The sequence below is a fragment of the Aulonocara sp. 'chitande type north' Nkhata Bay genome, linkage group LG16 (assembly GCF_057382095.1).
Source record: "Aulonocara sp. 'chitande type north' Nkhata Bay isolate Kocher_YH1m ecotype deep benthic linkage group LG16, A_spYH_male_GT1.1, whole genome shotgun sequence".
In the NCBI taxonomy this organism is placed as follows: Eukaryota; Metazoa; Chordata; class Actinopteri; order Cichliformes; family Cichlidae; genus Aulonocara; species Aulonocara sp. 'chitande type north' Nkhata Bay.
In genome coordinates, this window is record NC_141359.1 from 6,624,288 (window position 1) to 6,642,064 (window position 17,777).

The 17,777-nt window shown below is 43.1% G+C and overlaps 1 protein-coding gene across 1 annotated transcript; it reads right to left on the minus strand.

Annotated features, from left to right (window-relative positions):
• Positions 1–1,306: 1,306 nt before the first annotated feature.
• Positions 1,307–6,174, minus strand: LOC147310889 (uncharacterized). Its single transcript, XM_086267620.1, has one exon. The coding sequence runs from the start codon at positions 5,253–5,255 to the stop codon at positions 2,634–2,636; it is 2,622 nt and encodes an 873-aa protein (XP_086123746.1). The 5' UTR covers positions 5,256–6,174; the 3' UTR covers positions 1,307–2,633.
• Between the last annotated feature and the right edge of the window lie 11,603 nt (positions 6,175–17,777).

Below are 17,777 nucleotides of genomic sequence, written 5' to 3' on the forward strand. Positions count from 1 at the left end.
GACAGCAGCTCAAGCCCTGCTGTCGTGAAGTTGGCCTCAGAGGGAGCACTAGCCTTGGTGCAATGTGGATGGCCTAAACCAGCAATACAGGCCCTGGTGTGGTGAAGATGGCCTCACAGGAAGCACTCTCCCTGGTGTAAAATGTATGGCCTCAGCCAACAACAGTGGCCCTGGTGATATGTGGATGGTATTGGCCAGCACCACAGGCCCTGGTGTAATGTGGATGGCCTTATCCAGCACCATAGGCCCTGGTGAAATATGGATGGTATTGGTCAGCACCAGAGGCCCTGGTGTAATGTGAATGTCTTCAGCCAGTAGCACAGGCCTTTGTGTATTGTGGATTGCATCAGACAGCAACACAAACCGTGGTGAAATGTGGATGGTATTGACCAGCACCACAGGCCCTGGTGTGGTTATGATGGCCTCACAGGAAGCACTGTCCCTGGTGTAATTTGGATGGCCTCATCCAACAACACTGGCCCTGGTGAAATATGGATGGTATTAGCCAGCATCACAGGCCCTGGTGTAATGTGAATGGCCTCATCCAACTTCACTGGCCCTGGTGAAATGTGGATGGTATTGGCCAGCACCACAGGCCCTGGTTTAATGTGGATGGCATCAACTAGTAGCACAGGCCCTTGTGTAATGTGGATCACATCAGCCAGCAACACAGGCTCTGGTGAAATGTAGATGACCTCAGACAGTAGCTCAAGCCCTGCTGTCGTGAAGTTGGCCTCAGAGGGAGCACTAGCCTTGGTGTAATGTGGATGGCCTAAACCAGCAATAAAGGCCCTGGTGTGGTGACGATAGCCTCACAGGGAGCACATGCCGTGGCACAGGCATGTGCTCCATGTTCTTATGTTTCAGGTACATTGGCCAGACGTGGCCGTCAAAAAGGCCAGGTGGGTCTGGTACCAGGTAGTTTCTTGGGCCCTGGTGTAATGTGGATGGCCTCATCCAGCACCACAAGCCCTGGTGTGGTGATGATGGCCTCACAGGAAGCACTGGTAGTGGTGTAATGTGGATGGCATCAGCCAGTATCACAGGCCCCTGTGTTTTGTGGATGTCATCAGGTAGAAACACAAGCCCTGGTGAAATGTGGATGGTATTCAAGGTTCAAGGTTCTTTATTTGTCACATGCATAGTTATACAAGTATAACACACAGTGAAATGTAGCCTGACACGCTCCTCGACATGTGCAAAAATTGGGGGGGGGGGGGGGGGGGGTAGAGGAAGAACACATATACACACACATATACACAGTATATACACTGGGTGAATGTGCAGTAGTAGCAGCAAGCAGGTGAATTCTGTACATTAATATGAATAGACATCTGACTATTTTACAGGATAGACAATATAAACATTTAAAATTAAAGGAATTGAAATGTACATTGTGCCTTGGTTTAGAGTGTCTGGAAGAGAGTCCTGTCTCAGTCAATTATAGATGATGTGAGAGGGCGGGTGTGTGTGTTTAGGGCACGGATGGCTTGGGGATAGAAGCTCCTCTTGAGTCTCTCTGTCCTTGCCCGGAAGATGCGGAACCTTCTACCAGATTGCAGAAGTTGGAACAGTTTGTTGCCTGGATGGGACGGGTCCTTCAGTCTCTGCGCTGCTCTAGTCCGGCATCTCCTGGTGTAGGTGTCCTGAAGCGGGGGGAGAGCAATCCTGCAGCAGCGTTCTGCTGTACGGATCACTCTCTGGAGAGCTTTTTGGTCCTTCACACAGCTGTTCCCAAACCACGATGTCATGTTCTTTGTGAGGATGCTCTCCACAGCGCCTGTATAGAAAATCCTGAGGATCTTTGGAGAGACCCTGAACTTCCTCAGTTGTCGTAGGTGATACAGGCGCTGCCTAGCCTTTTTGGTCTGGACCAAAAAGGCAGCCCATGTCAGGTCTGAGGATGTCAAGGCTCGGCTGTGTGGCAGGCAGGAGGAGGACCCAAAATGCAAAACTCACACACACGGGGATGAACTCAAAAAGCAGCTTTATTGCTGACCAAAGATAATAGGAGATACAAAACTAAACTGGGAAAAACTAACATAAAGCTCACCAGGAAACACGGGGGAATCACACACAGCATGAGGGACGACGTCACGCTGAACAGAGGGAGACGCAGACAGAAATACACAGAGGGTTAACGAGGAAAGTGGGAACACACGGGGAACACAGGTGACACTGATAATCATAACGAGACAGGGCGGGGTGAACTGAACATGACATGTACGGGCGTGAGAGTCACAAGGTAAACAGGAAGTGCACAGAGGTTCAGACAGGAGGAGAGAGAGCACGGGGAAAACACAGACATAACGGGCTGGGGAAACATGAAACAACCACAAAGGGAGACGAGGGCTCATAAATACATAGAGGGCACACAGGGGGAAGAGAGAGCACGGGGAGAACTTAGACATAATGGGCAGGGGAAGCATGGAATAAAACATAAGGAGAGACGAGGGCTCACAGATACACAGAGGGGCACACAGGGGGTAAAAGCCATGAAGGGAAAACACTTAGGGAACAACACAACAGGGCAACTCAGAAAACATGGCCTAAGCAAGGAACAAAATACAAACATACAAGGAAACTAAGAACACTGGGCCAACATGGCCCAGGACCATGACAGTACCCCCCCCTCAAGGGCTGGCTCCAGACAGCCCAAACACAGAAAAACAAAACCAAACAGAAAACAACCCAGGGCGGGCGGCGGGGGCCCAGGACGGAGGGATCGGAACAGAAAACAAAAGAAGAGCACAGCAAACACCGGAGCCCAAGAAAATAACCCAAACACAGAGCAGTTCAGGGGGCCGACCATGCGGAAGGCAACGGCGGAGACGTGGAAACAATTCAGGAGGCCGGCCGTGCGCAAGGCAACGGCGGCGACGTGGGAACAGTTCAGGAGGCCGGCCGTGCGCAAGGCAACGGCGGCGGCGAAGGAGACAACGGAGCAGTTCAGGAGGCCGACCGCGCGGAAGGCGGCGGCGGCGGCGAAGGAGACGACGGAGACGACGGAGCAGTTCAGGGGGCCGACCGCGCGGAAGGCGGCGGCGGCCCTCCAGTCCCAGGCGTGCTGGCCATGGCCTGGTGGGCACAGGACCAGACGAGGCAGGACCAGACGAGGCAGGACCAGACGAGGACGAAGACTCGGAGGCCGGACCAGACGAGGACGAAGATTCGGAGGCCGGACCAGGCGGAGCTGCAGAGGCTGAGGCCGGACCAGGCGGAGCAGAAGCAGAAGCCAAAGCTGGACCAGAAGCAGAGGCTGAGACTGGACCAGGCGTAGCAGAAGCAGAGGCAGAGGCTGGCCCAGGCGTAGCAGAAGCACAGGCAGAGGCTGGCCCAGGCGTAGCAGAAGCACAGGCGGATGCAGCCGGACCAGGCGATGACGAAGCGGTCGCAGATGGCGGCTGGACAGGCTCCTCGGGCCCTCCAGCTGATGCGGCGTGAGGCTGAACGGGCCCCTCGGACCCTCCAGCGGAGACAGGAGGCTGAACGGGCCCCTCGGACCCTCCAGCGGAGACAGGTGGCTGAACGGGCCCCTCGGGCCCTCCAGCGGAGACAGGTGGCTGAACGGGCCCCTCGGACCCTCCAGCGGAGACGAGGAGGTGCTGGCCGGGCTCACTGGAACCCCCAGCGGACGAGGTAGATGGCGGCGTGGGAGCCGCGGAGTCCTGGATGAGCTCATCCGAGCTTCCAGCAGGAGCTGATGTAGAGCCAGAGAGGTTTGGGACCCCTGGCTGAATGTTAAGCCGAACAGAAGACCGTATTGCTATCGGGGACTGGGCCAATGGTTCAGGTGCGAGCTGAGCTACTGGAGATGCGGATGAGAGTGGGAGCTGAGCTACTGATGGTGGTGAAGTAGATAACTGCACGGGAGACTGAACTGAGGGCGTCTGCACTGGCACAGGGGACTGAACTGATGTCTGTTGTAACGGAGGTGGTGAGAGTGGAGTAGGCAGTGGAGTTGATGACTTCACAGGAGAATGAACCAGAGGTGAGTGCACAGGAGACTGAGCTAGAGGTGGTAGTGATAGTTGAGGGGAAAGTGGAGCTGGTGATTGAGTGGATGACTGTGCTAAGGGATGCTGCACTGGGGACACTGGAGACTGCACTGGGGACACTGGAGACTGCACTGGGGACACTGGAGACTGCAGTGATGGTTGTAGTGGAGGTGTAACGGGTGGAGGAGTGGCTGAAGTGGCTGTGGGTCGGGCGGCTAGTGGCTCAGCTACAGAGTATAGTAACGGCAGGGCTATGGGTTGAATGTCTGACTGAGTAGCAGCCTGAATGGCTGGGTGTAGTGATGGTTGGGGTGGAAGGGAAACAGGTGGTAGTGTGGATGACGGAACTAAGGGCGACTGAGTGGCAGACCGAACTGATGACTGAAGCGATGGTAGAGGTGAAAATGGAGCGTGTGGTGGAGTTAATGGCTGAGCTAGCGGGGACACAGGAGACTGAACTGAGGGGGACACTGGAAACTGAACTGAGGGGGACACGGGAAACCGAACTGAGGGTGGCTGCAAGGGAGCTAACTGAGCTGTGAAGGGCTGCGAGGGAGCTGACTGAGCTGGGAAGGGCTGCGAGGGAGCTGACTGAGCTGGGAAGGGCTGCGAGGGAGCTGACCGAGCTGGAAGTAGCTGCGAGGGAGCCGACTGAGCTTCTGGTAGCTGCACAGGCGATAAGCAGCTCGCATTGACTTCCGCCACACAAAACACAGCCCCTGAATGAACAGTCATAATGTCTGGAAAAGACACAGAGTTCTCACTCACCACAGCAGGTGAATTAGAAGGCCGAATGTCCGGCTGTGGGGTGGCGCGTCGGCGGCGTGAATGCCGTTTTCTTCGGGAAGCCGGAGGTGCGGTGATGGAGGAAACCGGCAACGACGGAGAGATCACGGCCGGCTCCTCATCCTCCGACCACATTGCTGCGAGAAAAGCAGCGGGTGAGTGACAGTCAGAGTGGAGGGTGGATGGAGAGGAGTCCAGTGGCAGCAGCGTGGAAACGTTTCCCGATTGTGGCGGTCGCTGTTGCGGTATGACGAGCTCGCGAACTTGTACTGTCTCCTTGGCTTTCTGCAGATTGGACAGTAGGCCCGAAAATCCTGAGAGCTCGTGAAGATGGGGATTCCCTTTGAGAATAGCCTCGATGGCGTTTATCCCAATGGACATGGCTTTAATGTCCGAGGCGTGGGAAACTCGCTCCCACAGGCTGAAGATGTGGGCCAAATCGCTTTCCCGGGAGGAGCCTGCTGGGTCCATGTCTGGTGACGTCGTACTGTCATGAATCGCTGTGCGGCAGGCGGGAGTTGGACCCAAAATGCAGGACTCACAGACTCGAGGGAATGAACTCAAAACACAGCTTTATTTGCCGGTAGAACAAACATACAAACTAAACTGGGAAGCCACAAACTAAGAACTCACAGCGAGACACGGGGGAATCACACACAGCATGAGGGACGACGTCACGCTGAACAGAGGGAGACAGGGCGGGGTGAACTGAACATGACATGTACGGGCGTGAGAGTCACAAAGTAAACAGGAAGTGCACAGAGGTTCAGACAGGAGGAGAGAGAGCACGGGGAAAACACAGACATAACGGGCTGGGGAAACATGAAACAACCACAAAGGGAGACGAGGGCTCATAAATACATAGAGGGCACACAGGGGGAAGAGAGAGCACGGGGAGAACTTAGACATAATGGGCAGGGGAAGCATGGAATAAAACATAAGGAGAGACGAGGGCTCACAGATACACAGAGGGGCACACAGGGGGTAAAAGCCATGAAGGGAAAACACTTAGGGAACAACACAACAGGGCAACTCAGAAAACATGGCCTAAGCAAGGAACAAAATACAAACATACAAGGAAACTAAGAACACTGGGCCAACATGGCCCAGGACCATGACACAGAGGCCAACTTTGACATTAAAAGGTGTAAAAACAAGTACAAGATATTTACAATAAGCAGACCTCAGTGCAAGAAAGAGTCTTTCCAACACTGATGAGCACAGAGGCCAACTTTGACATGAAAAGGTGTTCAAACAAGTACAAGATATTTACAATAAGCAGACCTCAGTGCAAGAAAGAGTCTTTCCAACACTGAAAAAAGCACAAAGGCCAACTTTGACATTAAAAGGTGTAAAAACAAGTACAAGATATTCACAATAAGCAGACCTCAGTGCAAGAAAGAGTCTTTCCAACACTGATAAGCACAGAGGCCAACTTTGACATTAAAAGGTGTTCAAACAAGTACAAGATATTTACAATAAGCAGACCTCAGTGCAAGAAAGAGTCTTTCCAACACTGATAAGCACAGAGGCCAACTTTGACATTAAAAGGTGTAAAAACAAGTACAAGATATTTACAATAAGCAGACCTCAGTGCAAGAAAGAGTCTTTCCAACACTGAAAAATGAAAGAGGCCAACTTTGACATTAAAAGGTGTAAAAACAAGTACAAGATATCTACAATAAGCAGACCTCAGTGCAAGAAAGAGTCTTTCCAACACTGAAAAAGCACAGAGGCCAACCTTGACATTAAAAGGTGTAAAAACAAGTACAAGATATTTACAATAAGCAAACCTCAGTGCAAGAAAGAGTCTTTCCAACACTGATAAGCACAGAGGCCAACTTTGACATTAAAAGGTGTAAAAACAAGTACAAGATATTTACAATAAGCAGACCTCAGTGCAAGAAAGAGTCTTTCCAACACTGATGAGCACAGAGGCCAACTTTGACATTAAAAGGTGTTCAAACAAGTACAAGATATTCACAATAAGCAGACCTCAGTGCAAGAAAGAGGCTTTCCAACACTGATAAGCACAGAGGCCAACTTTGACATTAAAAGTTGTAAAAACAAGTACAAGATATTTACAATAAGCAGACCTCAGTGCAAGAAAGAGTCTTTCCAACACTGAAAAATGAAAGAGGCCAACTTTGACATTAAAAGGTGTAAAAACAAGACAAGTACAAGAAATTTACAATAAGCAGACCTCAGTGCAAGAAAGAGTCTTTCCAGCACTGATAAGCACAAAGGCCAACTTTGACATTCAAAGGTGTAAAAACAAGTACAAGATATTTACAATAAGCAGACCTCAGTGCAAGAAAGAGTCTTTCCAACACTGATGAGCACAGAGGCCAACTTTGACATGAAAAGGTGTTCAAACAAGTACAAGATATTCACAATAAGCAGACCTCAGTGCAAGAAAGAGGCTTTCCAACACTGATAAGCACAGAGGCCAACTTTGACATTAAAAGTTGTAAAAACAAGTACAAGATATTTACAATAAGCAGACCTCAGTGCAAGAAAGAGTCTTTCCAACACTGAAAAATGAAAGAGGCCAACTTTGACATTAAAAGGTGTTCAAACAAGTACAAGATATTTACAATAAGCAGACCTCAGTGCAAGAAAGAGTCTTTCCAACACTGATGAGCACAGAGGCCAACTTTGACATTAAAAGGTGTTCAAACAAGTACAAGATATTTACAATAAGCAGACCTCAGTGCAAGAAAGAGTCTTTCCAACACTGAAAAATGAAAGAGGCCAACTTTGACATTAAAAGGTGTTCAAACAGGTACAAGATATTTACAATAAGCAGACCTCAGTGCAAGAAAGAGTCTTTCCAACACTGATGAGCACAGAGGCAAACTTTGACATTAAAAGGTGTTCAAACAAGTACAAGATATTTACAATAAGCAGACCTCAGTGCAAGAAAGAGTCTTTCCAACACTGATGAGCACAGAGGCCAACTTTGACATTAAAAGGTGTAAAAACAAGTACAAGATATTTACAATAAGCAGACCTCAGTGCAAGAAAGAGTCTTTCCAACACTGATAAGCACAGAGGCCAACTTTGACATTAAAAGGTGTTCAAACAAGTACAAGATATTTACAATAAGCAGACCTCAGTGCAAGAAAGAGTCTTTCCAACACTGAAAAAGCACAGAGGCCAACTTTGACATTAAAAGGTGTAAAAACAAGTACAAGATATTTACAATAAGCAGACCTCAGTGCAAGAAAGAGTCTTTCCAACACTGATAAGCACAGAGGCCAACTTTGACATTAAAAGGTGTTCAAACAAGTACAAGATATTTACAATAAGCAAACCTCAGTGCAAGAAAGAGTCTTTCCAACACTGAAAAATGAAAGAGGCCAACTTTGACATGAAAAGGTGTAAAAACAAGTACAAGATATTTACAATAAGCAGACCTCAGTGCAAGAAAGAGTCTTTCCAACACTGATAAGCACAGAGGCCAACTTTGACATTAAAAGGTGTTCAAACAAGTACAAGATATTTACAATAAGCAGACCTCAGTGCAAGAAAGAGTCTTTCCAACACGGAAAAATCACAGAGGCCAACTTTGACATGAAAAGGTGTAAAAACAAGTACAAGATATTTACAATAAGCAGACCTCAGTGCAAGAAAGAGTCTTTCCAACACGGAAAAATCACAGAGGCCAACTTTGACATGAAAAGGTGTAAAAACAAGTACAAGATATTTACAATAAGCAGACCTCAGTGCAAGAAAGAGTCTTTCCAACACTGATAAGCACAGAGGCCAACTTTGACATTAAAAGGTGTAAAAACAAGTACAAGATATTTACAATAAGCAAACCTCAGTGCAAGAAAGAGTCTTTCCAACACTGCTAAGCACAGAGGCCAACTTTGACATTAAAAGGTGTTCAAACAAGTACAAGATATTTACAATAAGCAGACCTCAGTGCAAGAAAGAGTCTTTCCAACACTGATAAGCACAGAGGCCAACTTTGACATGAAAAGGTGTAAAAACAAGTACAAGATATTTACAATAAGCAGACCTCAGTGCAAGAAAGAGTCTTTCCAACACTGATAAGCACAGAGGCCAACTTTGACATTAAAAGGTGTAAAAACAAGACAAGTACAAGAAATTTACAATAAGCAGACCTCAGTGCAAGAAAGAGTCTTTCCAACACGGAAAAATCACAGAGGCCAACTTTGACATGAAAAGGTGTTCAAACAAGTACAAGATATTTACAATAAGCAGACCTCAGTGCAAGAAAGAGTCTTTCCAACACTGATAAGCACAGAGGCCAACTTTGACATTAAAAGGTGTAAAAACAAGACAAGTACAAGAAATTTACAATAAGCAGACCTCAGTGCAAGAAAGAGTCTTTCCAACACTGATAAGCACAGAGGCCAACTTTGACATGAAAAGGTGTTCAAACAAGTACAAGATATTTACAATAAGCAGACCTCAGTGCAAGAAAGAGTCTTTCCAACACTGATGAGCACAGAGGCCAACTTTGACATGAAAAGGTGTTCAAACAAGTATAAGATATTTACAATAAGCAGACCTCAGTGCAAGAAAGAGTCTTTCCAACACTGATAAGCACAGAGGCCAACTTTGACATTAAAAGGTGTTCAAACAAGTACAAGATATTTACAATAAGCAGACCTCAGTGCAAGAAAGAGTCTTTCCAACACTGATAAGCACAGAGGCCAACTTTGACATGAAAAGGTGTTCAAACAAGTACAAGATATTTACAATAAGCAGACCTCAGTGCAAGAAAGAGTCTTTCCAACACTGATAAGCACAGAGGCCAACTTTGACATTAAAAGGTGTAAAAACAAGACAAGTACAAGAAATTTACAATAAGCAGACCTCAGTGCAAGAAAGAGTCTTTCCAACACTGATAAGCACAGAGGCCAACTTTGACATGAAAAGGTGTTCAAACAAGTACAAGATATTTATAATAAGCAGACCTCAGTGCAAGAAAGAGTCTTTCCAACACTGAAAAATGAAAGAGGCCAACTTTGACATTAAAAGGTGTAAAAACAAGTACAAGATATTTACAATAAGCAGACCTCAGTGCAAGAAAGAGTCTTTCCAACACTGAAAAATGAAAGAGGCCAACTTTGACATTAAAAGGTGTTCAAACAAGTACAAGATATTTACAATAAGCAGACCTCAGTGCAAGAAAGAGTCTTTCCAACACTGATGAGCACAGAGGCCAACTTTGACATTAAAAGGTGTTCAAACAAGTACAAGATATTTACAATAAGCAGACCTCAGTGCAAGAAAGAGTCTTTCCAACACTGATGAGCACAGAGGCCAACTTTGACATTAAAAGGTGTAAAAACAAGTACAAGATATTTACAATAAGCAGACCTCAGTGCAAGAAAGAGTCTTTCCAACACTGATAAGCACAGAGGCCAACTTTGACATTAAAAGGTGTAAAAACAAGTACAAGATATTTACAATAAGCAGACCTCAGTGCAAGAAAGAGTCTTTCCAACACTGAAAAAGCACAGAGGCCAACTTTGACATTAAAAGGTGTAAAAACAAGTACAAGATATTTACAATAAGCAGACCTCAGTGCAAGAAAGAGTCTTTCCAACACTGATAAGCACAGAGGCCAACTTTGACATTAAAAGGTGTTCAAACAAGTACAAGATATTTACAATAAGCAAACCTCAGTGCAAGAAAGAGTCTTTCCAACACTGAAAAAGCACAGAGGCCAACTTTGACATTAAAAGGTGTAAAAACAAGTACAAGATATTTACAATAAGCAGACCTCAGTGCAAGAAAGAGTCTTTCCAACACTGATAAGCACAGAGGCCAACTTTGACATTAAAAGGTGTTCAAACAAGTACAAGATATTTACAATAAGCAAACCTCAGTGCAAGAAAGAGTCTTTCCAACACTGAAAAATTAAAGAGGCCAACTTTGACATGAAAAGGTGTAAAAACAAGTACAAGATATTTACAATAAGCAAACCTCAGTGCAAGAAAGAGTCTTTCCAACACTGAAAAATTAAAGAGGCCAACTTTGACATTAAAAGATGTAAAAACAAGTACAAGATATTTACAATAAGCAGACCTCAGTGCAAGAAAGAGGCTTTCCAACACTGAAAAAGCACAGAGGCCAACTTTGACATGAAAAGGTGTAAAAACAAGTACAAGATATTTACAATAAGCAGACCTCAGTGCAAGAAAGAGTCTTTCCAACACTGATAAGCACAGAGGCCAACTTTGACATTAAAAGGTGTTCAAACAAGTACAAGATATTTACAATAAGCAGACCTCAGTGCAAGAAAGAGTCTTTCCAACACGGAAAAATCACAGAGGCCAACTTTGACATGAAAAGGTGTTCAAACAAGTACAAGATATTTACAATAAGCAGACCTCAGTGCAAGAAAGAGTCTTTCCAACACTGATAAGCACAGAGGCCAACTTTGACATTAAAAGGTGTAAAAACAAGTACAAGATATTTACAATAAGCAAACCTCAGTGCAAGAAAGAGTCTTTCCAACACTGCTAAGCACAGAGGCCAACTTTGACATTAAAAGGTGTTCAAACAAGTACAAGATATTTACAATAAGCAGACCTCAGTGCAAGAAAGAGTCTTTCCAACACTGCTAAGCACAGAGGCCAACTTTGACATTAAAAGGTGTTCAAACAAGTACAAGATATTTACAATAAGCAGACCTCAGTGCAAGAAAGAGTCTTTCCAACACTGATAAGCACAGAGGCCAACTTTGACATGAAAAGGTGTAAAAACAAGTACAAGATATTTACAATAAGCAGACCTCAGTGCAAGAAAGAGTCTTTCCAACACTGATAAGCACAGAGGCCAACTTTGACATTAAAAGGTGTAAAAACAAGACAAGTACAAGATATTTACAATAAGCAGACCTCAGTGCAAGAAAGAGTCTTTCCAACACGGAAAAATCACAGAGGCCAACTTTGACATGAAAAGGTGTTCAAACAAGTACAAGATATTTACAATAAGCAGACCTCAGTGCAAGAAAGAGTCTTTCCAACACTGATGAGCACAGAGGCCAACTTTGACATGAAAAGGTGTTCAAACAAGTACAAGATATTTATAATAAGCAGACCTCAGTGCAAGAAAGAGTCTTTCCAACACTGATAAGCACAGAGGCCAACTTTGACATTAAAAGGTGTTCAAACAAGTACAAGATATTTACAATAAGCAGACCTCAGTGCAAGAAAGAGTCTTTCCAACACTGATGAGCACAGAGGCCAACTTTGACATGAAAAGGTGTTCAAACAAGTACAAGATATTTATAATAAGCAGACCTCAGTGCAAGAAAGAGTCTTTCCAACACTGAAAAATGAAAGAGGCCAACTTTGACATTAAAAGGTGTAAAAACAAGTACAAGATATTTACAATAAGCAGACCTCAGTGCAAGAAAGAGTCTTTCCAACACTGATAAGCACAGAGGCCAACTTTGACATTAAAAGGTATAAAAACAAGTACAATATATTCACAATAAGCAGACCTCAGTGCAAGAAAGAGTCTTTCTAACACTGATAAGCACAGAGGCCAGCTTTGACATTAATAGGTGTTCAAACAAGTACAAGATATTTACAATAAGCAGACCTCAGTGCAAGAAAGAGTCTTTCTAACACTGATAAGCACAGAGGCCAGCTTTGACATTAATAGGTGTAAAAACAAGACAAGTACAAGAAATTTACAATAAGCAGACCTCAGTGCAAGAAAGAGTCTTTCTAACACTGATAAGCACAGAGGCCAGCTTTGACATTAATAGGTGTAAAAACAAGACAAGTACAAGAAATTTACAATAAGCAGACCTCAGTGCAAGAAAGAGTCTTTCCAACACTGATAAGCACAGAGGCCAACTTTGACATTAAAAGGTGTAAAAACAAGACAAGTACAAGAAATTTACAATAAGCAGACCTCAGTGCAAGAAAGAGTCTTTCCAACACTGATAAGCACAGAGGCCAACTTTGACATGAAAAGGTGTTCAAACAAGTACAAGATATTTACAATAAGCAGACCTCAGTGCAAGAAAGAGTCTTTCCAACACTGATGAGCACAGAGGCCAACTTTGACATGAAAAGGTGTTCAAACAAGTATAAGATATTTACAATAAGCAGACCTCAGTGCAAGAAAGAGTCTTTCCAACACTGATAAGCACAGAGGCCAACTTTGACATTAAAAGGTGTTCAAACAAGTACAAGATATTTACAATAAGCAGACCTCAGTGCAAGAAAGAGTCTTTCCAACACTGATAAGCACAGAGGCCAACTTTGACATGAAAAGGTGTTCAAACAAGTACAAGATATTTACAATAAGCAGACCTCAGTGCAAGAAAGAGTCTTTCCAACACTGATAAGCACAGAGGCCAACTTTGACATTAAAAGGTGTAAAAACAAGACAAGTACAAGAAATTTACAATAAGCAGACCTCAGTGCAAGAAAGAGTCTTTCCAACACTGATAAGCACAGAGGCCAACTTTGACATGAAAAGGTGTTCAAACAAGTACAAGATATTTATAATAAGCAGACCTCAGTGCAAGAAAGAGTCTTTCCAACACTGAAAAATGAAAGAGGCCAACTTTGACATTAAAAGGTGTAAAAACAAGTACAAGATATTTACAATAAGCAGACCTCAGTGCAAGAAAGAGTCTTTCCAACACTGAAAAAGCACAGAGGCCAACTTTGACATTAAAAGGTGTTCAAACAAGTACAAGATATTTACAATAAGCAGACCTCAGTGCAAGAAAGAGTCTTTCCAACACTGAAAAAGCACAGAGGCCAACTTTGACATTAAAAGGTGTAAAAACAAGTACAAGATATTTACAATAAGCAGACCTCAGTGCAAGAAAGAGTCTTTCCAACACTGATAAGCACAGAGGCCAACTTTGACATTAAAAGGTGTTCAAACAAGTACAAGATATTTACAATAAGCAAACCTCAGTGCAAGAAAGAGTCTTTCCAACACTGAAAAATTAAAGAGGCCAACTTTGACATTAAAAGGTGTAAAAACAAGTACAAGATATTTACAATAAGCAAACCTCAGTGCAAGAAAGAGTCTTTCCAACACTGAAAAAATGAAAGAGGCCAACTTTGACATGAAAAGGTGTAAAAACAAGTACAAGATATTTACAATAAGCAGACCTCAGTGCAAGAAAGAGGCTTTCCAACACTGAAAAAGCACAGAGGCCAACTTTGACATGAAAAGGTGTAAAAACAAGTACAAGATATTTACAATAAGCAGACCTCAGTGCAAGAAAGAGTCTTTCCAACACTGATAAGCACAGAGGCCAACTTTGACATTAAAAGGTGTTCAAACAAGTACAAGATATTTACAATAAGCAGACCTCAGTGCAAGAAAGAGTCTTTCCAACACGGAAAAATCACAGAGGCCAACTTTGACATGAAAAGGTGTTCAAACAAGTACAAGATATTTACAATAAGCAGACCTCAGTGCCAGAAAGAGTCTTTCCAACACGGAAAAATCACAGAGGCCAACTTTGACATGAAAAGGTGTAAAAACAAGTACAAGATATTTACAATAAGCAAACCTCAGTGCAAGAAAGAGTCTTTCCAACACTGCTAAGCACAGAGGCCAACTTTGACATTAAAAGGTGTTCAAACAAGTACAAGATATTTACAATAAGCAGACCTCAGTGCAAGAAAGAGTCTTTCCAACACTGATAAGCACAGAGGCCAACTTTGACATGAAAAGGTGTAAAAACAAGTACAAGATATTTACAATAAGCAGACCTCAGTGCAAGAAAGAGTCTTTCCAACACTGATAAGCACAGAGGCCAACTTTGACATGAAAAGGTGTAAAAACAAGTACAAGATATTTACAATAAGCAGACCTCAGTGCAAGAAAGAGTCTTTCCAACACTGATAAGCACAGAGGCCAACTTTGACATTAAAAGGTGTAAAAACAAGACAAGTACAAGATATTTACAATAAGCAGACCTCAGTGCAAGAAAGAGTCTTTCCAACACGGAAAAATCACAGAGGCCAACTTTGACATGAAAAGGTGTTCAAACAAGTACAAGATATTTACAATAAGCAGACCTCAGTGCAAGAAAGAGTCTTTCCAACACTGATGAGCACAGAGGCCAACTTTGACATGAAAAGGTGTTCAAACAAGTACAAGATATTTATAATAAGCAGACCTCAGTGCAAGAAAGAGTCTTTCCAACACTGAAAAATGAAAGAGGCCAACTTTGACATTAAAAGGTGTAAAAACAAGTACAAGATATTTACAATAAGCAGACCTCAGTGCAAGAAAGAGTCTTTCCAACACTGATAAGCACAGAGGCCAACTTTGACATTAAAAGGTGTTCAAACAAGTACAAGATATTTACAATAAGCAGACCTCAGTGCAAGAAAGAGTCTTTCCAACACTGATGAGCACAGAGGCCAACTTTGACATGAAAAGGTGTTCAAACAAGTACAAGATATTTATAATAAGCAGACCTCAGTGCAAGAAAGAGTCTTTCCAACACTGAAAAATGAAAGAGGCCAACTTTGACATTAAAAGGTGTAAAAACAAGTACAAGATATTTACAATAAGCAGACCTCAGTGCAAGAAAGAGTCTTTCCAACACTGATAAGCACAGAGGCCAACTTTGACATTAAAAGGTATAAAAACAAGTACAATATATTCACAATAAGCAGACCTCAGTGCAAGAAAGAGTCTTTCTAACACTGATAAGCACAGAGGCCAGCTTTGACATTAATAGGTGTTCAAACAAGTACAAGATATTCACAATAAGCAGACCTCAGTGCAAGAAAGAGTCTTTCTAACACTGATAAGCACAGAGGCCAGCTTTGACATTAATAGGTGTTCAAACAAGTACAAGATATTTACAATAAGCAGACCTCAGTGCAAGAAAGAGTCTTTCCAACACTGATAAGCACAGAGGCCAACTTTGACATTAAAAGGTGTAAAATCAAGTACAAGATATTTACAATAAGCAGACCTCAGTGCAAGAAAGAGTCTTTCCAACACTGATAAGCACAGAGGCCAACTTTGACATTAAAAGGTATAAAAACAAGTACAATATATTCACAATAAGCAGACCTCAGTGCAAGAAAGAGTCTTTCCAACACTGAAAAAGCACAGAGGCCAACCTTGACATGAAAAGGTGTAAAAACAAGTACAAGATATTTACAATAAGCAGACCTCAGTGCAAGAAAGAGTCTTTCCAACACTGATAAGGTCAGAGGCCAACTTTGACATAAAAGGTGTTCAAACAAGTACAAGATATTTACAATAAGCAGACCTCAGTGCAAGAAAGAGTCTTTCCAACACTGATAAGCACAGAGGCCAACTTTGACATTAAAAGGTGTTCAAACAAGTACACGATATTTACAATAAGCAGGCCTCAGTGCAAGAAAGAGTCTTTCCAACACTGAAAAAGCACAGAGGCCAACTTTGACATTAAAAGGTGTTCAAACAAGTACAAGATATTTACAATAAGCAGACCTCAGTGCAAAAACGTGTCTTTCCAACACTGACAAGCACAGAGGCCAACTTTGACATTAAAAGGTGTTCAAACAAGTACAAGATATTTACAATAAGCAGACCTCAGTGCAAAAACGTGTCTTTCCAACACTGACAAGCACAGAGGCCAACTTTGACATTAAAAGGTGTTCAAACAAGTACAAGATATTTACAATAAGCAGACTTCAGTGCAAGAAAGAGTCTTTCCAACACGGAAAAAGCACAGAGGCCAACTTTGACATTAAAAGGTGTTCAAACAAGTACAAGATATTTACAATAAGCAGACCTCAGTGCAAAAACGTGTCTTTCCAACACTGACAAGCACAGAGGCCAACTTTGACATTAAAAGGTGTTCAAACAAGTACAAGATATTTACAATAAGCAGCCCTCAGTGCAAAAACGTGTCTTTCCAACACTGAAAAGCACAGAGGCCAACTTTGACATTAAAAGGTGTTCAAACAAGTATAAGATATTTATAATAAGCAGACCTCAGTGCAAGAAAGAGTCTTTCCAACACGGAAAAAGCACAGAGGCCAACTTTGACATTAAAAGGTGTTCAAACAAGTATAAGATATTTACAATAAGCAGACCTCAGTGCAAAAACGTGTCTTTCTAACACTGACAAGCACAGAGGCCAACTTTGACATTAAAAGGTGTTCAAACAAGTACAAGATATTTACAATAAGCAGACCTCAGTGCAAGAAAGAGTCTTTCCAACACTGATAAGCACAGAGGCCAACTTTGACATTAAAAGGTGTTCAAATAAGTACAAGATATTTACAATAAGCAGACCTCAGTGCAAGAAAGAGTCTTTCCAACACTGATAAGCACAGAGGCCAACTTTGACATGAAAAGGTGTTCAAACAAGTACAAGATATTTACAATAAGCAGACCTCAGTGCAAGAAAGAGTCTTTCCAACACTGAAAAAGCACAGAGGCCAACTTTGACATTAAAAGGTGTAAAATCAAGTACAAGATATTTACAATAAGCAGACCTCGGTGCAAGAAAGAGTCTTTCCAACACGGAAAAAGCACAGAGGCCAACTTTGACATTAAAAGGTGTTCAAACAAGTACAAGATATTTACAATAAGCAGCCCTCAGTGCAAAAACGTGTCTTTCCAACACTGAAAAGCACAGAGGCCAACTTTGACATTAAAAGGTGTTCAAACAAGTACAAGATATTTACAATAAGCAGACCTCAGTGCAAGAAAGAGTCTTTCCAACACTGAAAAAGCACAGAGGCCAACTTTGACATTAAAAGGTGTAAAAACAAGTACAAGATATTTACAATAAGCAGACCTCAGTGCAAGAAAGAGCCTTTCCAACACTGATAAGCACAGAGGCCAACTTTGACATTAAAAGGTGTTCAAACAAGTATAAGATATTTACAATAAGCAGACCTCAGTGCAAGAAAGAGTCTTTCTAACACTGAGGAAGCGCAGAGGCCAACTTTGACATTAAAAGGTGTAAAAACAAGTACAAGATATTTACAATAAGCAGACCTC

What these genes read in the sequence shown, in the direction of transcription:
- LOC147310889 (XM_086267620.1), bottom strand. Translation starts at nt 5,255, where the DNA reads ATGGACCCAGCAGGCTCCTCCCGGGAAAGCGATTTGGCCCACATCTTC.